Source organism: Lissotriton vulgaris, chromosome 8 (assembly GCF_964263255.1).
Source record: "Lissotriton vulgaris chromosome 8, aLisVul1.2, whole genome shotgun sequence".
NCBI lineage: Eukaryota > Metazoa > Chordata > Amphibia > Caudata > Salamandridae > Lissotriton > Lissotriton vulgaris.
This window is the reverse complement of record NC_141696.1, coordinates 538318135-538342225: the sequence shown is the minus strand read 5'-3', so window position 1 is coordinate 538342225 and position 24091 is coordinate 538318135. Positions and strand designations below refer to the sequence as shown.

Genomic DNA, 24091 nt, shown 5'->3' with positions numbered 1-24091 from the left:
TATCTCGTTTCAGGCGTTCCTCGACTGGTGCTTCCCTCGGGTCCAGTAGACTCATAAAACAGTTTCTTAAAGGCTTGTTCAGAACGTTCCCTCCAGTGAAGACTCTACCGCCTGCCTGGCAGCTGAACAATGTGCTTGCTCAATTAATGAAACATCCCTTTGAGCCGATACACAAAGATATCAAATATCTTTCCTGGAAAACGCCACTTCATCTGAAAGAAACAGGTTAGTATTAGATTCCTTACCTTAGAATATCCCCAGGCATCACACTGGATACGGGAATTTTTGCGTAGCAGTACCCCTGCGCGTCGGTAGGCGCGTCTGCGGCTCCGCGTCAGTCGTCGTCGTTTGCGCCGGGATGATGTCGCCGGAGTACTAAGACGCCGCCCTCGCGCGCTGACGTCAGTTCTTCTTTATTCCGCGCCAGCTAAGCGCAGATCTGGAGAAGTTCAAGATGCTGACACTGGCTCATGTCTTAGCTGCCCTGGACCCAGGAGACTGGATGGTTGCTTTGGACTTGCAGGATGCTTATTTCCACATTCCCGTCCTGCCAGGCCACCGGCGCTACCTGCGGTAGGCCACGAGCACTTTCAGTTTACTGTGCTCCCCTTCGGCCTTACCAGCGCTCCACGGGTGTTCACAAAGGTGATGGGCTGTGGTCGCAGCTCATCTGCGCAGGTTAGGGGTTTCAGTCTTCCCCTACCTCGACGACTGGTTGTTGAAGGCGGGCTCGCCCCAGACAGTAGTCCGCCACCTCCAGACAACGGCAGACCTCCTGCACCAGCTGGGGTCTTCCATCAATGTGCCGAAGTCACACCTGTACCCCTCTCAGAAGCTCCTCTTCATCGGAGCGGTTCTCGACTCGGCGCAGTTTCGGGTTTATCCTCTGGAACAGCGGGTTTGGGATATTCATGCTCTGAATCCAATCTTTCAGCCTTTATCCCGGGTCTCGGTCAGGTTGACGCTGTGGCTTCTGGGGCTGATAGGGTTCCTGCATCCTTCTGGTGCATCACGCCTGGTGGTGGATGCGGGCTCTGCAGTGGGACCTGAAGTTTCAGTGGACCCAGCATCAGGGCAACCTGTCCGACTATGTCCTGATCTCGGAGGGCACGTCGAGACAGCTGCAGTGGTGGCTCACGAACCGTGATTGGGTCAGCGGCAGGTCCCTCTCCTTACCCCAACCGGAGCACGTAGTTGTGACGGACGCGTCCCTCCTAGGTTGGGGAGGCCACATGGGAGAGGCCGAGATCGGAGGCCTCTGGTCTCCGGCGGAGTCCCGGCTCCAGATCAACCTTCTGGAGCTGAAGGCGATTAGTTTAGCACTGAAGGCATTCCTCCCCTCTGTCCATGGAAGTGTAGTGCAGGTGTTCACGGACACCACCACCGCCATGTGGTACTCCAACAAACAGGGCGGGTGGGGTCGTGGACCCTCTGCCAGGAGGCTCTGCACCTCTGGCAGTGGCTGGAACGTCAGGGCGTGACCCTGGTGGTTCAACACCTGGCAGGTTCTCTGAACGCCAGGGTGGACGAACTCAGCCGACGGTGCATGATGGATCACGAATGGCGTCTGAACTCGGACGTGGCGCAAGGCCTCTTTCTGCAGTGGGAAGAGCCTTGGTTAGATCAATTCGCCACAGAAGGAAACTCGCAGTGTCATCAGTTCTGCGCGTTGGAATTTCCAAGGCGGCACTCGCTCGGAGACGCTTTTCGTCACGAGTGGAGTTGCGGTCTGTGGTACGCCTTTCCGCCTATACCACTTCTGCCCAGAGTGCTGAAGATCAAGCGCGACCGGGCCCAAGTTATCCTTGTGGCTCTGGACTGGGCACTGGTATCCCGAGCTACTCAGTATGTCTGTCACTCCCCCGGTTCATCTGCCTCTTCAGGAGGACCTTCTGTCGCAGCAGCAGGGGACGGTCCTCCACCTGAACCTGTCCACTCTCCACCTACATGCTTGGAGATTGAGCCGCGGCAGTTGATGCCATTTGACTTGCCTCCTGAAGTCTGTATTGTGATTCTGGCAGCCAGGCGTCCCTCCACGAAGTCGGTATACGCCTGCAGGTGGAACAGATATGTGGTATGGTGCACCGCAAAGGCTGTGGATCCTCTCTGCCCCTCTTTCTGAGGTTCTCCTCTTCCTCCTTTCTCTTGCCCAGCAGGGCTTTGCTCTGGGCACTCTCAAGGGTTACCTTTCTGCCCTTTCAGCCTTTTTAAGGCTACCTGATCAGCCATCTTTTTTCAAGTCCCCAATTGTAAATAGGTTTTTGAAGGGCATCACACACCTGTTTCCCCCTGTTCCATTCGTGATGCCTTAGTGGGACTTGAACCTTGTTCTTACCTATCTGATATGCACTCCCTTTGAGCCACTTCATAACTGTCCTCTTTGCCTTACTCTGAAGACTGCTTTCCTGGTTGCCATCACCTCTGCCAGGAGAGGGAGTGAGCTCCATGCTCTTACTTACAAACCTCCTTTCCTTTCTGTCCACCCGGACAAGATTGTGTTGCGGACAAGACCCTCTTTCCTGCCCAAGGTTGTCACAGCCTTCCACATCGGGCAGTCCATCACCTTGCCCACCTTCTTTCCGCCTCCGCATCCCTCAAAGGAGGAAGAGCAGCTCCACCGTCTGGACCCAAAACGTGCGCTCTTGTTTTATCTGGATCGCACACGCCAGTTCTGGGTGTATGACCAACTCTTAGTTGGTTACTTGGGCGCTAAGAAGGGACTGGTGGTACACAAGCGGACCATCGCTTGGTGGGTCGTGTTGTGTATCAAGGCATGCAACGCCTTGGCTAAGAAGAAACCTCCTGTTGGGTTGAGGGCCCATTCCACACTGGCCACGGCGGCTACTACTGCCCTGTGTCGGGGAGTCCCCTTGCAGGACATTTGTCAGGCAGCTACATGGGCCTCCCTGTACACGTTTGCGAGACACTACTGCCTGGACAGTCAAGTCCGAAGGGGTGGCTTCCTTGGCCGTTCCGTCCTCCAGGTCTTTCTGGTGTGATTATTGGTTCGCAGACCCACCACCGGGTTTGGTATTGCTGGGGTATCTATTCTAAGGTAAGGAATCTAATACTAACCTGTTTCTTTCAGATGAACAAGTTACTTACCTTCGGTAACGATATATCTGGAAGAAACAGTGGTTAGTATTAGATTCCTTACCGCCCCACCCATCCTCCCTGTTCTGTGAACCGATATCTAGGGTTAAGGTCCTCCCCTTTCAGGGCCCTGGTTTCATGGCACCAGTGTTGGTTTTATCATGGCTCTGCATTTCTGGCACGGAAAAGCTGTGTATAGGAACTGATGTCAGCGCGCGAGGGCGGCGTCTAAGTACTCTGGCGACGTCATCCTGGCGCAAAGGACGCCGACTGACGCGGAGCCGCAGACAACGCCTACCGGCGCGCAGGGGTACTGCTTCGTAAAAGTTTCCGGATCTAGTCGAACACCTGGGGATATTCTAAGGTAAGGAATCTAATACTAACTACTCTTTCTTCCAGATATATCATTACCGAATGTAAGTAACTTGTTCTACTGGCGCTTACCTCGGCGAGACGAGTAAGCGAACTCCAAGCCTTTGCAATTCAAGACCCTTTCCTCCAATTCAAACACGACCGACTGATTTTAAGGTCTAATCCTAAATTTATTCCAAAGGTCCCTTCTGACTTTCACCTTAATGAGCCTATAGTCTTGCGCTCTTTCTTCCCGAATCCACATTCTGCAGCAGAGAGGTCTCTCCACTCTCTTGATCTCAAACGCTGTCTTAAATTCTACATTCACAGAACAGACATTTCGAAAATCTAACTAACTCTTCGTTGCTTTTAGAAGACCTAGGAAAGGTCTTCCCTTGACTAAGCAGAGCATTTCAGGTTGGATCTCTGCGACTATTGCTTTTTGTCATCAGCAAGCGGGACATCCTCTGCATTCCAAAGTTCGTGCTCATTCCACTAGATCAGTCTCAACCTCCATGGCGCTCTTTGCTGGAGTGCCCATTACGGACCTCTGCAGAGTGGCGACATGGAAGACGCCGCATACGTTCACCAGGCACTACTGCTTGGATACTAAACTTATGAAAGATACAGCAGTGGGACAAGCTGTGCTCCGCCATCTATTTCACTAGAGGTGAGCCTTCTCTTTCATCCCACCTTCCTACTGTCTACTTGCACATTTCTCTCTAATATTGCATTTTGGTACGTTTTGCATTTCACAATTGATATGTTATTATCTAGTGAGATTTGATGTTGTACCATTCGATATGTGCTTGTTATTGCTCGCTACTCTGATTCAGGCATGGAAATCTATGAAAGATACCACTAATACTGGATAAGGAATGTGTTACTTACCTGTAACTGCAGTTATCCAGTATTGGTATCTTTCATAGATTCACATGCAACCCACCCGCCTCCCCTGGAAGGGCTCACCTTAGTTCTCTCAGTAATATGCTACTTAGCACTGTGCTTACGAAAATCTGAGGGACTAGAGCTCCTTCCAGGAAGGTTTTAGAGGGTGGTGATAGCCGATTGGCTCTTGGCCAAAGTTTGGTCCTTTTTAACACATTTTCAGAGTCCTGTATCTCAGTTACCTTTAATGGCGAAAGTGGTGGAGGCACATGTAAATTCAGTTCTAGCTAATACATGGATACTCATAACCTCTTTGACCCTTCTCAGCATGGGTTTCGCCCCCGCCACAGTACCGAATCAATTCAGAAAAGGGGGTGGTGATGAACAGAGTGTCTGAATTAAGCAGACCACTCTTACCCAGTCCAAAGATCCGGGCTATATGCAAATTAGTCTGTCCCTGGCCCAGTGCATCATGGGAACAGGGCAGACCAAACTACCAAGCCAATTCTTATGCTGGGAAGGAAACAAGCAAGCCGAGCCGACGGCTGAAATGCCAGAAACCGGTCCCTGGAAGCTTGTCTCCTTTCCGGTGAAGAATTGGCTTGGTAGTTTGGTCTGCCCTGTTCCCATGAGGCACTGGGCCAGACTAATTTGCATATAGCCAGGTTCTGAACTGGGGTGATGCAGTGAGCTAAATAACGGTGATGTATAAGCCCTGATCTCCTGCCTGGGTAAGAGTGGTCTGCTTAATTCAGACACTCTGTTCATCACCACCCCCTTTTTTGAACAGTACTGAATCAGCTCTCCTTGCTGTCACGGAATCTATCCGTAACCGGCTGGACGCAGGAGACTCCGCAGCCTTGGTCCTATTGGATTTAAGTGCCGCCTTTGATACGGTGTAACATACAATACTTCTTGAACGACTCTGGACGATCAGAATCGGGGGCATTGCCCTGGAGTGGCTTCGCTCCTTCTTGACTGAAAGGTCATTTCAAGTCTCAGTCCCCCCTTTTCACTCTCGGGTCCATCCTTTAGCTTGTGGGGTGCCACAGGGCTCCATTTTCAGCCCACTTCTTTTCAATCTTTATGTGGGACCTTTAGCGGAGGTGGCCAGAGGCAGAGGGCTATTCTTGGTACCGTACGCTGACGACACCCAGTTGGTGATCGCCTTTTCTAAAAACTGCTGTGCAAACCTGGAAAGTTTCAAGACAGATGTGTCTGTGATCTCAGATTGGATGAAGGCTAGTTGCCTCCAACTGAACGCCAGTAAATCGGAGATTCTTCTCTATGGTAAAGATTAAGAGCGGTGGTCAGAGCAGTGGTGGCCTGACCATCTTAAACCCGCTCCGGCACCGAAAAAGATGGTAAAGAACGTAGGAGTTTGATTCGACTCAGGCCTAACCTTCGAGAAAAAGACAAAAGCTGTTGCTTCGGTCTGTTTTGGACTTCTGAGAGGCCTAAGACCTTTGCTTGGTCTCTTTCCATCTGAAGTGCGCCAAACCATCTTGCAAGCCTCAATATTGGCGAGGCTTGATTTCGGAATTGCCTTAAATTTAGGCGCCAATAGAGCAAGCATTAAGCGCCTCCAGAGAGCCAAGAATGTGGCAGCACGCATGTTAGTAGCACTGCCAAGATCGCAGCCGGTGGCTCATGTGCTCCTAAAGTTGCACTGGCTGCCCATCGTAGCAAGTGTTCACTTTAAGGTGCTGTGCATTGCACATAAAATTCTGATGCACCAAGCCCCTATTGGACTTTCGGGTTTATTGAAGCCCTATGTACCTGGACATGTCTTGAGATCCACCAATTGTGGGTTGGTTTGTGTCCCCCGAGTAAGGAAAGCAAGGGCGGGGGGTCTCTCGTTTGGCTTTCTGGCGGCCACACTCTGGAATTCCCTCCCTGTGAACATCAGAGCCATGTCTAATCTGCTGATGTTTCGGAAGTCCATAAAGACATGGTTATCCCCCGCTATGTAACAGCAAGGACACTTGTTGTAGCCCCCTCCCTCCCGCTTCCTTCAGGTTTCTGGCTGCGCTGGGACGCCTCGTCGCTGAGGCAGCCATGTGCATTATATATCCTGTATGTATAAATAAATAAATGTTACTAATGAGAGGCCTCTGGCCCATTACTATGTATATGTGTCTGTGACATTACTTTATTTATGTACCGGGGACTCCCATCCCGACGACGGGGAATGATTGAAGCATGTGAATCTATGAAGGATACCAATACTGGATAACTGCAGTTAAAGGTAAGTAACACATTCCATGCGCAGTATCCTGAGGGATATGCCCCATGTCTAATTTTCCCCTGATCTTTACAGAGAAGATGAGTTTCCTGAAGGCATATTTTTTTTATTTATTTATTTTATTGTGGGTTTGTAATGCGCTAGAATCGACTCCCGAAGGAGTATCTTTGCGCAGTAGACCGCTAGGGAACCCGTCCTGGCTTTCCCTGTGAGATGGTCCTTACTGGGTATCTCCAAGGTGAAACCAGGCATCCCCGGCGTATGTGGGGGGCCGTTGTGGAGATGAGGCAAGCTAATGCCCAGAGTTGCCGAGTGTGATCCCTGGTTAGAGTAAGCACCGAGGTGAGAATTATTGAGTCCGCTGACCTTGGTCCACGACCCTGTATCCGGTGTGGATTTCCCGCACCAGATAGCCCCCGTGTACTGTGCAAGTATGGAAGTACCGCAAGGAACTAAAGGATACTCTGTGGTGAACTGGTGTATCTCTTCCCCACCCCCGCTCTGTAACCCATCTTCCTTGACAATAAGATGCAACTTGAAAAAGAACAGACAGAACAATGTCACACTATAACCAAGGCCCCCCTTCCCCCAGACTGGAGCCAAAACGGCAACAGCACTCCCCATAACACCGGGGACAAGGGCCCCCCTAAAAGGCTCGGCAAGGTCCAGCTGAACAGAATATTTTGCTCAGCTAGATTCAGTGTGCCGCAGAGTGTGGGTCTCCTTCCTGCCCTGCCAGCCTAATCAATGCTACAAGAAAATGTCTCCTGTGTTCAGCGCACCTTGTAGACTCTTTACTACTGATGGCCACCAGCCTCCGTTGCCCCCCCCCCCCCCCGATCATAGTGGGTCACCCCAGAGCCATATCGCCATGTCCCCAAAAGGGATACCCTGGTCTGCCAGTCTCCACTCCCCGAATTCCCATTCTCTCATGGCAGTTGGGTGTGGGCCAAGTCACTGAAAGGCAGAGCACCTTCGATCCAAAATCTTAAGTTGGAGCCATTCTCATCACTCTGGTCCTTTACACATCACCGGGTCTACTGTAGGATAGCTTCAGGCCCCAAGCACCATCCAAGAGGAACTCTGGTAGCAACCCTGCTGCCCAGGGCTCCACTGTATCCGAGAGGCTCAGTGAGAGGCAGGATCATTTGCACTGGGATCCCTCTCCTCGCCCCTCTCCTCTGGTTACCCAGCTGCATATTAAGGCCCTGGGAGAAGCATACTCTGTGATGCCCAAATACGCTGCGGTTTGACAAAACTCCGTAACTGTATGATGCTTATCACCTATTTCAAACGAGAAATGAAAGGGGTAAGCCAACTTGTATTGGATGCTATAGTCTGAGCTTTTGCGTGATTGGTCGAAATGCAGCATGTTACGGAAGCGTAGCCTCGGATCAGTCCTGAAAGAGGGTGAAGAAAAAATTCTGAAATCAAACTTCACCAGCTTTCCTTGCCTATGATAGAAACCTCTTACTCGGAGTAGTAGTGAAACTCCACAAGCACGTCCCTAGGAGGCTGTTGGTGGGAGTGTCTCTTTGGGCAGACTCTGTACACGATGTGCTGTTATTTCAGGATGGGCGTCGCCCCAACAATGAGGAGAGCATTCTCACTACACAGCTCTCCAAGGTGGCATCCAAGACCTTCGCACTCAGGGTGCTGAAGCGGAGATTCTCACGTCTTCAGCGGTTATTTAAGTCGTCCAGATTCTCCATGGCCATCCTGAGTTGTTAAAAAAACAGATGATGGACGGATTGCTGAATTAATCGAACATTCACCCCCAGTCACAGATCTGTGTTAAAGCCATTGTTTTTTTGCATGCCATGCCACACCATTCCAGTTTGGACCCAGCCATATGCAAATCAGTCTTGACCCTGTTCCTCATGAGAACAGTCCAGTCTGAACTGCCAGGCCAGGTCTTCCCCGGACCAGAAACCAGCATCCTAGGACCAGTTTTGGGGTTTCTGTTGTATCTTGAGTCTCCCTGCTGCTCAGCTAGAATGCATGTGTTGTAGAATGTTGGATGAGTGGAATGTTAGTATGTTATGAATGTCAGTTGAGTGAGGGCTGAGCAGCAGGACAGCTGCTCCTGATGGGGTTATCATCTTAACTTAACATCCTAATAAAGTAACTTAAGAACCTACAGTTCCGGCTTCTCTTTGAGTACAACATTTTGGCGACGAGGATGGGATTGCAACATTTAATAATCTAACTTCTTGTCTTCCATGTGATCACACTTGCTGTTTAAGTTATCAGCAAATTCCTTCATATTTCGGACTGATTTGAGTGTTGTTGCTGCCACCTTCTGGTAAAAAAAAATATATGGTTAAGGAATTCATTTATTTGGTTGGTGCTCGAGCAAAGCAACTGCGTGATCGAGAGGATTGTTTAATTTAAAAGAAAAAGACTTCTGTGAGACTGAGTCAGCTGTGCAGCGTGTTTTGGCAGAAGTTCAACAATTATTTCCTAGCGCGTGAAGAACATTTCTTAACATTAACTCACTGTTGTGGAGTCAGTGACGGTTGGCCTGCAGAGCTCCTCTCTGTGTACTTCTGATGACGTTGTTCGAATTCTCCTACTGGTGAAGGTGACCCCTGGGACGTCGGATGTCAGCAGTGTAACCTGCGTCATGCTCAATCTGGTCTATTTCCTTCAGAAAATGACGCTTAACGACGCTGTGGTGGCCATCTTAACCCCTTGGGATGGATTTCTTTGCTTTGCTTTGAAACACGACGTTGGAGATTGGTTTTCATTGGACTTTGGGTTGTTTGATGTTCCACGTTCATTCTTGATGCTCTGTCTCCTCATCATTCACTCCTATCAAGTGATGCAGCGTTTTACTTTTTAATCCAGGGTGGGTTTGCTGTATCCTTGTTGGTGCTGACCCCTCGCATGTGGTCATTTGGAACTGGGTTGTCATCACTGCGAATGTGGTACTGCTGCAGTGAAAACTCTGGATCTGACAAATACTTTCTGGACTTTGGGTGAGAAGCTACGTGGTGGATTTTCGGGTGAGAAATCGCTCATCAAAGGTAGACTACGGTGACCACGTTTATTGTTTTAGTTTGTTGTGTTACTATTACTTGCCCTTTTTACATCTGGGTTTTCACAACATTGTATTGGGGGCATGTTACAGTTGTAGGTCCTCTTTACATGTTATGCATGTTTTCTTGTATTTGTATAGGAAGGGAGGAGGAGAATATGGGTTGTTTTAATTCATGCTTGCATATTTGGATGGCGTTTGGGTGAAAGTATGTTTTGTGCTTTGGACTGCGTATGAGTTGACATTTTTACATGGATTTCTCTGCGTTTACACTCGCTGTTTGTTGTGGGTGAATGGTTTTTCCTATTTGGTTATTGTGATTTGGTCTGCGTAGAATAAGTACTTCCACGTGAAGTTTTGTGCGTGTATGCTCACTGGTATTGTGGGTGAATGGTTTTCCTATTGGCTTTTGTTGTTTGGTCTGCGTAGTGTAAGTACTTCCACGTGAAGTCTTCTGCGCGTACACTCACTGTTTGTTGTGGGTGTAGGGTTTTCCTTTTGGATATTGGGTTTTGGTCTGCGTAGTGTAAGTACTTCCACGTGAAGTCTTCTGCGTGTATGCTCACTACTTGTTGTGGGTGTAGGGTTTTTCCTTTTGGATATTGTGATTTGGTCTGCGTAGAGTAAGTACTTCCACATGAGGTTTTCTGCGTGTATGCTCACTGTTGTTGTGGGTGAATGGTTTTCCTATTGGTTTTTAGTGTTTGGTCTACGTAGTGTAAGTACTTCCACGAGAAGTTTTCTACGTGTACGCTCACGGTTTGGTTTGTGGGCCGATGGTTTTTCCTGTACTTTCTTTAAGTGCAATTCTAGTTCAGACTGTGTTCCAGTTAACACTTTCTTGTGTGTTTTCTTTGCTTCTTACTTTTTATATGTTGGTGTTGAAGCAATTTTGGGTTTTACCTTGTTATTAGTTTTTATGATTTTCTGGTTTCACTTACGAATGTTTGCTTGAGTATTTCCATAACTGTCTAGTCTTATATTTTCCGGGAACTTCTTTGATTGTGATGCAAGGTGTGTGCTTACATTGGCATTCTGAATTGTCATGCATTTTCATTTATATTGTATGTACTATATTCAATTGCTCAGTGTATTTTCTTGCATCTTTATTATCCTTCATTGTGTTGAGTTTCCTTAGGAAGGGGGATGTGTTATGATTTATTTATTGCTGCATATCCCTTCTCTCTGACTCAGCATCTTTTATTATCTTTCATTGTGTTTGGTTTCCTTAGGGAGGGGGATGTGTTATAATCTACTGCTGCATTTCCCTTCTCTATGGTTTCCTTATCTGCTGCTCAGCCAGTGTAAGTGTTGGCATGCCTGTGGATGTCTGGAATGTTGGGTGCATGATGATGTCATGGAGTGTTGGGTGCTTGGTGAGCTTGGGAGTGACAGTTGGAGTGTGCAGGCTGAGCAGGACAGAGGCTGCTCCTGGTGGGGCATCAAATGGACTTACCATCTTCCTGTGATTTACTTATGTGATTACCTTAACAATAAATCTTAAGAATATACCTACATTACATCTGGCTTCAAAGGACTACCTTATTTACAACAGTTTCACCCCTCATCAGCCAGGATGGCTTGAATCTGGCCACCTCTGAAGTTGCATGAGCCGTCACAATGGATTTCAGGCATGCTTCACTCTCCACAATACGTTGTCCCACTGAGTCCATGTCTCATCTGAGGATAGTGATTTCATTACCCAAGTCTTTGCGGAGCTCTGCCAGGCTCTTTGTGAAATCCCTAAGCTCTGTCTAGAACATCCAGAGCCTGTCCAGGAGGTCTGCTTCATTGAAGCCATAGAAAGGCACACGGTATCAGCCTGTGGCTACTGAATGTCAATTCAGGCACCTTCGAAGAGTGCCAGGAGTGCGCCTTATGCCTGGGATTTCTGTTTAGAGGGCATGAAACAAGTTTCTACTGCTAGCACAGGTACCACTGATCGTAAGTGCGACAGAACGCTGGTATCATTGGAGAATGCAGGGCTGAATCCAACCACTCTTGGTCACTCACTGTGCCCTCCTCACAGGGGTGCAGGTTTAGCAGCACCCTAGGTGGGGCTGCCACCCTATGCTATGTTGGACATCCTTCTGTGGTCTGAATGTTTATGCTTCTCAGGCTCACTCAGTCCAAGCACATCGCTGCTGTACAATATGGTATGCTCACTTTTGCATGGGAGAGCTACCCCCTCCACTGCCGCTGAATGGCATTGCTTCCCTCATGTGCCAGCGATCTGGCCCTGCGCCTCTCTGCCACTTGCCCCCAGAGCCCTCTAATGCCAACTGACTTGCTAGGTTCCTTCACAGCACCCGGATCGTATCACACCGGGGCATGGCCCACTGTCAGTGCCACTCTGGCCACAACACCATCAAAGGACACCTCCTCAGCTCCCCACTACGTCGCTGGGTTCTCCAGGTGGGCAGCCCATGCCCCTGAGCTGGACCTCAGGCCTTCTGCTCCGCCATTGCTGCATCCCCAAGCTCAGGGGTGCAGGTGAGGCTCCTGGGCAGCCGTGCCAATAATGGCTGCTGCCCAACGTCCTTCCTCAAGCTTCAAGTTTTCTCTAACGAGCCTCTGGCAACTCTTCTGTGCAACTGCCATCTTGCACTCAGGGCTACTCAGACAACTACACCCACTCAAGCCGTCTGTGTTCCCCACGACCCGCTGCAGGAAGTGCCATCCCTGCAGCTGCATCTTCAAAGAATCAGGCACATTTTAGCTTGAGATGGGCTTTGGAGATGTCCCAGAAACAATCGGGCAGCGGGAGCAACGGGGCAGAGTATTTCACTGGTTCGCCATCTTGGCCATGCACTTTTCAATTCCCCCCCCATTAGGTCTCGCCTCACGATGCAGCGAGTCTTATTGTCGCTGTGTAGACTGCGAAGTGGGATAGTAGATGTGCACGAGCTTAAAAACCCATTTCAGACAACGGGTGTGAACGCGTGGTTTAGCAAACTTGGGTGGTGAACGCGCACGTCTGTTCTCCCGCTCTCCCACGCTTTCACTTTCGCGAGGGAGTGCTCGAGCCGCAGACCACGCCAGTATTGTAGAGGTTAGTTAGCTCACTGTTTGCTACTTAACTCACAGTTTTTTCTCTGCACGTTTTCACGGTCGCATCCTCGCCCCTTGCTCCTCACGCGCCAATGTTTATTGTGCAGCAGAAAAAAGATGGAAGCAGCAGAGTTCACGGACCTCTGACGGGCTTGTTTAAAAACAGCACTCTGCCCGCTCACCGCTCCCGCTTCCCCAGCGCCACACGTCTTACCGGCTTCACCAGTCTGCTCTGTAGCCTTGCACTGTATATCTGTGCATACCCGGTTCTGATGTCTGTAACCCTGAAACCCCCACCGTGCGCACACACATAGACGCACGCGCTAGGCTTTGCATCCATAGTTACAATCACTTTACTCCCTCCACCCACTCGGCTTTGCTGTTCTAGTCTCTTACCTTCCTTGCACCCAAGGTTCTGCCGCTGCATCCAATCAGAACCCCTTTCCTCCATCTGGACACCTGGCTCCTAGTCCACCCACCCTAACAGTACACTACTCTCTCTACTCTACCTGTCCCAACTGTGTTCTGTCGTCTGTGCCAGTACTTTTTAGGTCTCGGCTAAAGACGCGCGGAAGCGCGTCTCCGCCGAGATCTTATGTCAGCGAGTGTGCTTCCCAGGAGACACTCCTGGCCGCGCGCAGGCGAATCTAAACTGGCACGCGCATTAGTACGAGCGCTGCGCGAGGCTCCCACACAACACACGCATGCGCATACCTAGAAACAGAAGCGCTCACGCACGCACACACACACACACACACACACACACACACACACACGTGCGCGCGCACACCGGCGCCCCCTCTCCCCTTTAACTTACTGTGGCAATCTGGGGGACTCCGCTCTCCGCACCGGCAGGGAGAGTTGACGCTGCGGCTCCTATCCCGGGACTCCCTCTTGGTCAAGGGAGCCCCGCAACACGTGTGCAACGTCCTGTTGTCAGCCCCGGGGCTCTCCACGCTCGCAGGAGCCCCGGGCCGCTCCATGCATTTCCTCCCCTGCCTCCTCTTCCGGTCCGGACGCGGCTCCGCCCCCGTCACAGGCGACCTTGCCTGACTTCCGGTGCGGCCGCGGCGGAATTCCGGGGGCAGTAAGAGTTATTGTATATTTGGCTGCTAAATGAAAGCGTGTCCATCTTATTTGCATGTAGACGAGACTCACAACGCCACTCTAACAACGGCACTGGCTTTTGTTCTGTTTGCCTGTTGAGTTCTAGTTGCTAGTGCAATATGTAAAGATGGGATAAGCCATTCTGTCTTATTTCCGTGCTGTGTTGGATTATTAGATATCTCTTTCTCATGTGTTCTCAGTGTTGAGCTGGTGGAGAGATTTAGCGTGTTGCTTGGTGTCTCTTTGTAGCATGTTTGCTTTGAAAGGTCACGTGTGCTTTAAACTCCTGCTTTGCTGTATCCATTTGGCCATGTATTTATGTGAGGGAAGGTCGTGTTTGCTATGACTACAGTACTTGGTTAGGTAATGCTCTGTCTTTTATAATCTTACTTTTATGTATAAATACTGTCATACGCTTGTTTTGACTGTGAGGAATTTGTGCTTTTCTTTATTTGTCTGTATCTATTCCTCTTTGGCTACAATGGGGCAGTGTTGACATGGTCCTGCCACCCTTTGTAGCTGCAGTGTATGGCTTTGCACTACATTAGTCTTCTTTGCTCCTGCGACAGCCTTTGGCATTGAGTTGGTGCAGTTGCTGTAGAGTTGCAGCCACAGTCCTGCAGTGAATCACTGTGACATCCTGTGAGCTCTTTTGTAGTGAGACACACCTTTGTGTTTGCTTGTGACTGCAGGACTGTGGGATAGAGTTGCCATTGTATTCTGTTTTCCACTCCACAGTGCTGTGTCCTTCCCGCTCACTGCACATCTCGGATTGCACATTGCACGTCATATTAATAGATAGTGGAGCAGCTGCCTGAAGTAAGATTGAGCTGAAAAATCAATACCAGTAATTGGCCCTAGACAAAGCGCTTCATTCATCCTATGATGCCAATGGGTGGCTCTCTACAGAGACAGGGTGAACAGGACAAGAATAGAGTAGAATACATGTAACGGGCCTTGCATCTTCAAGGCATGCTGGGAACAGGTGGCCCAACCCTACATTTATTGGTAATAACAGTTTTCAGTTTCGATCTCATATTCCGAGTAGTGAGTGCAGAGTAGTGAGTGCAGAGTAGTGAGTGCAGAGTAGTGAGTGCAGAGTAGTGAGTGCAGAGTAGTGAGTGCAGAGTAGTGAGTGCAGAGTAGTGAGTGCAGAGTAGTGAGTGCAGAGTAGTGGCAATGTAAATGACAATGCCATTTATTTATGATTTAAAGAAAAAAAAAGAAATGTCATGAGCAATGCCAATTGCTCTACCTTTAATGATGCCGAGACCATTGCATTGCAAATGCTCGTTTTTGTTTGGTCTGGTTTTATTTAAGCAGCCGCCTCAGATGAGATACTGGCAGAAGTGCTTTTCTTTTGTTTGTTTTTAATCATGGACAGCGGGTCAGGCCTGCTTTCACTTTTTTTTTTTTTTGGTAGACCTTTATTCACATCATCCGAGAGTTACACAGCCAGGAGCCTACAACCCTGGGGCCGGCTCCAATCAAAATAAAGTGCTTGTTCAACATGTATAATACACAGCCATTCAGCCGACAACGTCCGTCCGGCGGCGTGAAGCACATAAATGAGGTCTATTTTATGGTAATTTTGTTGGTGTATTAAAACATACACAGTAAACCGTAACAACGAACTCCCCAAACATGAGACCCACACATACCAATAGTCCCGTTCAAGTAGCGTAGTGGAATAACTTCGATCCATGCACCCAAATCACCCCCCCATCCCAACCCCTACCCATACCAATCCCCCGCACACCCATCCACACTGTGTTACTTGTCAATCCGTGTCAGACTCCAACGTGACCAAATAGTCAGTAAAGTAGGACCAGAAGTCTTTGGGCCTAGAGCTGGCAGGCAAACTTACTTCATATGTCTGTAGTCTGTCCCTGCAGCTTGACATATCCACAAACCACTTTTTAGTAGTGGGCACCTGTGTAGAGTGCCAGCACTGGGACACTTGTCTCTTGGCTAACAGCAGGGCAATCGCACAGAATTTACGCCTGGATGATTTAAGTTGTGGTAGAATGCCCAGTAAGCAGCAACGAATCGTGCAATGCACCTCAGCCCCCACCATTGTTGTGAGTGTAGTAGTTACCTCTGACCAGTACTTCTGAATTGCCGAACAACCCCAGGCCAAATGAATGAAATCAGCGCCTTCGGCACCGCACCTTTTGCACCCGGTGTCCTCCCGCATGCCAAACCTACCCATACGCGCCGGGGTGTAGTAGGCCTGATGAAGATACTTGTAGTGTATGATTTTGAGGTTACCGTTAGGAGTCAGGATTTGTGTAAGCGCGCAAGCCTGTTCCCATTCCTTCTCAGTCAGTGGGTCATCGAGCACCAAGTCCCACCTATTTCTGGCCTTGTCCGTGGTTCGTGGGATGTCAGCCTGTGCAGCATAGTACAACCTCGAGGTCAGGTGGGACAGATCCTGTGAAGCAATGAGAAGCTGCAGTGTATCTAATACAGCCGGTTCTTCCGGAAAAGTGGGGTACAATTCCATCAGTGCTCTCTTTAGTCTGTAGTACGTGAAGGAGAACATTTGTGTCTTGTTGTGTATGTACTGCAAATCCTCCACCTCCACGAAACTGCCCTCCGGAAACAGATCACCCATCTTCGCAATGCCCACCCTCTGTAGCAACGACATTCCCACCTTCTCACAAGTGACAGATAGCGCTGCGTGATCATGCAGTGGCATGTTACGAGTATAGAGTGGTAGTTTGTGTGCCAGCCTCCCAAGTTCATGCCATGCCTTGATGGTGGTGTCTACTGTATTGATGTCCCTTGTGTGCAACGGCGGGCGTTTGTGTGACAGTACCGCATTCAGAGGGATCGGGGCTGCATCTCCCTCCTCAATGGCTGTGTGAGTCAAATACGGCACCATATGGAACCAATATGCTGCATATTGCGCCTGTGCGCACAAGTAATAAAGCCTGAAATCCGGCACCCCAAAACCCCCCTTGGTGTACAGGAGCGTCAAAGTCTGGAGGTCAACCCGTGCTTGTTTCCCTGCCCAGATGAGTTGCAGTGTCAACGACTTGAGTCTTCGGAACACCTCATTAGGTGGAGTGATAGGGATGTTGGAGAAAAGGTACAGTAATTTGGGCAACACATTCATCTTGACTATGGCGATACGGTCAGCCAGAGACAGTGGCAGCTGTATCCAGCGTTTCACCTTGTCCTCCAGCGCGAAAATAGTAACGCCATAATTCGCACGCAGCACTACTTCCGGGTCTCTATGAAATTGCACCCCCAGATATCGCACCGGGTCGGACTGCCACTCCAAGGGGTAGTCAACATCGATGGGAGTCGTGGAATCCCTAAGGGGAGTAATGGAGGACTTAGACCAATTTATCGTAAGCCCCGAGTGCCCACCAAATTTGATGTACTCTCGCAGAAGTTGATTGAGGTGAACGTGTGGATCCCTCACATAAAGAACCATGTCATCCGCGTACAACGAAATGTGCGGCGGACGGGCGGGGAAGTGTAGGGCAGATGTGTTATAGTTTTGTCTTATAATACAGGCCAACGGTTCCAGTGCCAGAGCGAATATCAGAGGGGAGAGCGGACAGCCTTGCCTGGTGCCGCGCTCCACCGCGAACTTGCCGGACAGGTGCCCGTTAATCCGGACCCTGGCTCTGGGGTTAGTATATAAGAGGGACACCCATTGGACAAACAGTTTCGGGAAGCCCATGCGATGCAGTACAGTGATGAGGTACCGCCATTCGATCGAATCGAACGCCTTTGCTGCGTCTAATAAAACTGCAACCGCTTTCTTCTGGGGGTGTAGATAATGGGCTAGAGCGAACAGTGTTCTGGTATTGAGACGTGGATCGGGTCGGTACGAAACCCGCCTGATCAGGCAAAACCAAGTTGGTCATCAAAGGCTTTAGTCTCTCGGCCAAGAGTTTTGCCAGGATTTTGGAGTCGACATTAATCAATGATAGTGGCCTATAAGAGTCACATTGGGTGGGGTCTTTAGAGGGTTTCAATAGGGCAATAATGACTGCTTCACGAAGCGTGGGGGGGAAGTTCACCTTTGTCGAATGCCGCCCCATACATCTCCGTCAGCCTTGGAGCCAGGATGTCCACATAATGTTTATAAAATTCGGCTGTGTAGCCGTCTGGGCCTGGCGCCTTGCCATTCGGAAGCGCTTTTATCACGTCCGTGACCTCGTCCTCCGTAATGGGCGCCGCCAGATATTCCCTCTGACGATCAGATAACCACGCAATAGCCACATCCCTGAGGTACTCTTTGATGTCCTCTGTGGGTGCAATCGGCTGCGAAGCATACAGTGTGCTAAAGGAGGACACAAAGCCACGTAAAATGTCCGCCGGCTGTGTCAAGATGACATCATGCTCATCTTTTATACCCAGCACTGCGGTGTGTTTCCTCCCTTCACATATTTTGGCCGCCAGCAGCCCTCCCGGTCTACCACCCTCCCCAAATCGTCTAGCCGTGTGTCGTTTATCGATATTTGATCTCGTCATCTACCAACGATTGATGTTCCGTGTGTAATGTACGCAGTTGTCCCAGTATCGTAGGGTCTCGGGTAGTTTCATATTCCCGTTCCAAATCCCTCAACTGTGTGTCACACTTCTTAATTTGATGCCGAAGGTCTTTAAGAATTCCAAAGGTGGTGCTCATGCAAACCCTCCTTATAGTCGCCTTAAAGGCTTCCCACAAGAGGCATGGGTCATCTGTCGTTGGTTCGTTAAGCAGGAAATAGTCCTTGATAGCTTTATGAATAGTATCAGTGTATACAATGTCAGTTAAGGCCCGTGAGTTAAATCTCCAATGACGAGGAGGTGGAACATGACCTGGGATCGTCAGTGTTAACAAAACCGGGTTATGGGCCGACAGCGTTCTGGAAAGTACCTTCATGCCGCTAGACCAATGCACAATGTCCTCTGCGCCCAACCAGTAATCCAGCCGCGACCAACTGTTATGGCATGCAGAAATGTGTGTAGCCCCCGTGTCCCTTGGATAGTTATGCCTCCATATGTCCGTCAGTCCCACATCTGCTAGTATGTTGTGAAGCTGTGATCTGGCCTGTTTGTGTGACTCGGTGGAGTGTGCTGAGCGATCCCGCTCATCAGTTAGGGTCACGTTCCAGTCTCCCCCGCACAAAATCTTAGTGTGTGTGAATTGTTGTAGATGTCCCCACAACTCGCGGAAAAAACCAGGCGAGTCCACATTAGGGCCGTACACATTAAGCAAAGTCAGTGCCACGCCCTGTAGCGTACCCGATATCAGAACGTATCTGCCTCCTGGAACATGCAGTGTCCGTGAAACTTTGAAATTGAGACCCTTCCTCAGCAATATCATTACTCCCCTGGAGTAGGATGAGTATGTTGCGACATAGACAGATTCAGCCCACTTAAGACCAATAGACTGATGCGTGTTGGGAGCGATGTGCGTTTTTGTAAAAAAGCAACATCAATGTGGTGTCTGGTCAAATATGCAAAAACTCTCCTAATTTTTCTGGGCTGTTTTAGTCCTCTCACATTCCATGTCAAGAGGTTGATGTGCATGTCAGGTGAGTGAGCCTGTCTCCGAGTCATCGGTGCGGTGGTAGTGTACCTTAGCGCGACACAGTATTCGTCCCCTTGGGGGCATGTGAGGGGTGGCCAAGGGTAGTGAAATGTGGTGCAATAGGTACCAGATCGTGCATAAACACATGATGGACAAGAGTTGCCCGCACAGGTCTCAGAACCGCAACATGCAACATATCCCCCCACCTCCTCCCACTCCAGCAACCCAAACATGCCGAAGCCAGTATTCCCTCCCCAATGCCCTCAGAACCATGTCAGGGCCAAACTTCAGAACCAACCCGTAGAACTTTTGTGGGGAACTCCCTAGTGGAGGTCCGCCGGGGGCACAACTCTGCACTCAAGCTATTGAGTGCGGACGGCGTTCTCGCTGTTCATAAAAAGACACATTACCATACTCAACGCCCCAGACCCTCGAAGCCCTCATGTGCGATAGAAAAAAGAAACTGCAAATGACCGCTAGGCGATGCATAGTCCGTTCCAGGAAGGAACCAATCCTAGGCCCCGATAACAAGCTGATAGTGCATGTACCCAGTTAACTAGTCAACAGTGCAGAACATAGCTGATAACAGAAACATGAGCAATAGGCGGGCAGCGTGCTCTGGTCCGTGACACACCCGCAAGTTCCCGCTCCCCCATCTCGTCACCACCCCACAGAACAAGTAGTACTAAGGCCTATAAGCAATGCAAAAAAAAATAACAGGGTAGCCCTCCACCGGGCAGGTTATTCTCAAGTAGTGTTCACAGGCAGCCCCTCCTCTAGGAAGAGCAGGCAAGACCATGCGCTCGAGCGATGCGGGCGCCATTTTGATAAGTCCCCGAGCAGGGAAGTCCGCCCGCCAGGAAGGCACAACCCACAGGACCCAGCACAACAAAGTCCCACCCCGAAATTTATACAAGGCACAATTAATATCAAAAAGTCAATAGGCATGTGATGCATAGGCAGTGATAATCCCAGAGTTGAACATCAGTTCCGCCATTAGTCCATCTAGGCCTGCACTGCCAACCGGTCCCCAGGGAGACCACGTGGGGGCCAGCCGTTATATACTCAGTCAGCAGAAGGTATACGACGACCCCTCCAGCTCAGTCTGAGTCGGCTTGTTGTCCGTTACGTGCCTCAGCTTTTCTCTGTGCGAAGACTTGTTTCACAAAGTCCTGTGCCGTCTTCGGGTTCGCCAGTATCAACGGTTTACCCTCCCACTGTACCCGAAGACGAGCTGGGTAAAGCATAGAGTAAGGGACTTGAAGCTCACGAAGCTTGGCCTTTACCGCCGAGTATTCCGTGCGTGCTTGCTGTACCACTACCGTGTGGTCCGGAAAGAATTCCAGTTTATTGCCTTGATGAGTGATAGGCCCCTTCTCCCTCGCCAACCTCAAGATAGTGTCTCTGTCCCGGTAATTAAAAACTCTGGCCACAATCGGCCTTGGCGAGGCTCCCGGTGGTGGTCGGGGCGCAAGGGATCTATGTGCACGTTCAATAACAAAAATGTGTGAGAAAGAGTCTTCGCCAAACACGTCCCTACACAATTTCTCAACATACTGCTCCATTTTCCTGGTGTTGGTGGATTCCGGTAGTCCCGCTATGCGCACGTTGTTGCGCCTCGAACGCGCTTCCAAATCCTCCTCTCTCGCCTTTATCACCTCCAACACCTTCTCCATGGCCGCGCATTTGGCAGTGGTGGCATGGGATTCGTCCTCAACCCCCGATATTCTCGTTTCTGCAGTGTCCAGCCTCTCCCCGTGTTTCTCCAACTTGGCCGCCATTCCATCCATTCTGTATGGGAGATTATCCAGTTTCCCAGTGATGTCCTGTAAATTCGATTGGATGGCCAAGAGGATCTTCTCCATGTTGTTGCCTGCCTCCTGTTCGCTCGGTGTCGTTCACAGCAGGAGACCCCGCGTCCGTAGCTTTCGACGATTTCTTCGCTTCGAAGGATAACTTTTGTTGTTGCTTCTCCGGCTTCCCCATTGCCGCTGAAGATGGCGTGAGCGGTGCCCTGAACCGCGGCGTAGAGCGCGTTATCCTGTTGCCTGTCGCCGTGGCTAGGCCGTGCACTGCCTGCACGTCCACGGTGGATATCTGCTGGTAAAGGGGGACACTGAACTCAAGCCTCCGTATGCTCAGCTCATGGGAGGAGAGGGCAGAGATCTGGAAATGGCGCCCACGAGCGTCTCCTCTCGCCCGGCCAAAACTGCACCCACTGTCGTATCCGATCGTTAGCTGAGCGTGACTAAGGTCCACTGCAGTCGCACCCGGCACCAAGGCGGGAGGTGGACACCAGTCCCTGACGGCGAGTGATCGTGGAGGGAGCTCCGCCGGTGCTCAGCAATCCACCACCATAACTGTACCTGTGAGAGCCGCCATGTTTTCTCCAGGTCTTGGCCACACCGAGTTGCCGCCACGGAGGCCCCTCAGCCCGACAGGGCAGTCATACCCGTGTCGCTGCGAGGTCATATCGTGCCACACCGATCAATATGCTCAGGCGAGCGCTGGTGGTTAGAATGTCGCCAGTAGGTCGCGCGATCAGGGGAGAGCGGCGGGCGCCATCTTGTTCACTCCCGAGCTCCCGAGCGGAAAATGCCGCCGTTTAGCTGCAATCGTTCATTTCTGGCACTAGGTCTTTTCACATCTCATGTACGCTGGCTTCACACGCCTGTCGGTCCGTTTTGGGCGGTGGTAACGGGCATTTGGACGGTCTTAGGGCGCCATGATTTCAGCCGTCCGGCGGAGCTGCGAACTCACCCAGCCATTCCGCTGTGCGCCCCCTAGCGCCTCCCCCCTGCTTTCACTTTAATAATAGCATGCACACCATGCCAATTATGTAAAGAGGTGGCCGCACTTTTGTTTTCTTATGCGCACATCACCAAAAAACTTACAAACATTGATTTCATACTTTTTACCAGCTCGGCATACCGTACTTTCACTTTCTTTGTATCGGATGTGCTCTGTGCCTTCCAGCACTGCTGCATCCCCGGACTCCCATGACACCCCCTTACACGCCCCCACTACTCGGCAGCAGAAGCCAGAAGTAGAGGTGCCACAGTAAGGTATAAGGAAACAATGTATTGGTTGTGGCAAAACGAGGTCACTGTAGAGAGGCTGTGTAACTACAACTAGGGACAGAATTGTTTTTTGTTCATTGGGTCAGTATACGCGGAGTCAAAGTGTGGGTTTGAGTTTGGCTGTGAGAACCAAGCGGTACAAAAGGGGGTGGTGATGGACGGAGCATCTGCACCAATCAAACACTCATCCAGTCAGCAGATCTGGGTCCCTTGCTCACTTTGCCACTGGATTCAAGCAAGCCTGGCTGAAGACGGCTATAATGCCAGAAACCGGTCCTAGGAAGCTTGAATCCGGTCCAGGGAAGGCATGGCTTGACAGTTCGGGCTGGACTGTTCCCATGAGGCACAGGGTCAGACTGATTTGCATACGGCCATGTCTAAACAGGGGTGGCAGAGTGGACTAAAGAACGGTGATGGATTAAACCCCGATCTGTTAACTGGGTGTGAGTGTTTGATTAGTTCAGATGCTCCGTCAATCACCACTCTCTTTTGTACCGCTTTGGCTGTGAGAACCAGCATAGTCGTTTACTGCGTGATTGTTTTAGAGACAGTTGTACCACTGGTCTAGAGTTAGTAGTACTTCCCAGTCTTCCATAGGAGCGCCAAGAGGTAATCAAAAGCTCTGCAGCGACGCTGCTTCACTAGACGTCGACTCTGCCAGAAAGAGTTTGTGGTATCATCCGTTTCCAACACCTAGAGTGCATCTAAAGCAGCATCAATTTATTTTCCCCCACTCCGCGTACTGTAGTTCAGCACACAGACTGCACCCACCACAAAAGATATGACTGACATGCAGAACTGCCCCTTCAAGCCTCCAAAGCGAATTATCATTTCTTTTTTCCAACAGTACAATACATTTGTATGTTCACTTTTTTTTCAACTTCATGTGCGCAGCTACCATTTTGCAAATGAGTCTGTCTGGTTGAAAGGCAACTGATGCTCATATAAAGCACTCCGATACCTTCGGGTCTAGTTCGTACTATATAAAACTTCATAAACAAAACAAGCATTTGGAATGCTATAGGTCTCGCATTACCAAGAGTGTAACCTATTGGCATTGTAAATGACAATGCCCTAGACTTAGGCTCTAAAAACCAAAACTTAAATAAAAGGCATTGTCATTTACAATGCTAAAAGCTCAAACTCATGTAACTGCGAGACCTATTGCATTGCAAATGCTTGTTTTTAATGGATATTGGACTCTCGGTCTGCAGACAGTTAAGTAATTGACAGACTGGACCTGGAGTTAGATTTTGCAAACCACTAATTATGTACTGTTTATTTATTTGCAGTATAAATCTATAACTATACCAAAAATTCAAACACGTTTACCATAAAACTTGTTGACAAAGTAAAAATTTAACATTTTAAAGAAGTGAGAAACATTAGCAAATAAAGAACTACATCTAACCCTGGAAAAATTGCTTTTGTTCTGCAACGAATACGAGCTAATAGTTTTATAGGTGTAACCCTAATTTACATTCTGCTTGCATTTTATTTTTCACAGAGCCAAACTTGGAATGCCTCAATTTCTCAGCTCTGATGCTCAGAGCCTTTTACGGATGCTCTTCAAAAGAAACCCTGCAAACCGATTAGGTAACTTTGTATTTTAAGCTTGCAAGAAGAGGCTGTTTTTTAATGGGCAGACCTTTTCTGTTCTACATGTAGAGCTCATCTTTTCAATGTTGAACGTACAC

The 24091-nt window shown here is 49.7% G+C and overlaps 1 protein-coding gene across 4 annotated transcripts in view; it reads left to right on the top strand.

Annotated features, from left to right (window-relative positions):
• The window catches only part of RPS6KA3 (ribosomal protein S6 kinase A3), a 796620-nt gene that overhangs the window by 380974 nt on the left and 391555 nt on the right, over nucleotides 1–24091 (top strand). For all 4 annotated transcript variants that reach the window (XM_086934351.1, XM_086934352.1, XM_086934353.1 and 1 more), the window contains one exon: nucleotides 23902–23990. In XM_086934351.1, the coding sequence (XP_086790477.1) occupies nucleotides 23902–23990 (89 nt within the window). The remainder of the gene's footprint in view (nucleotides 1–23901; nucleotides 23991–24091) is intronic.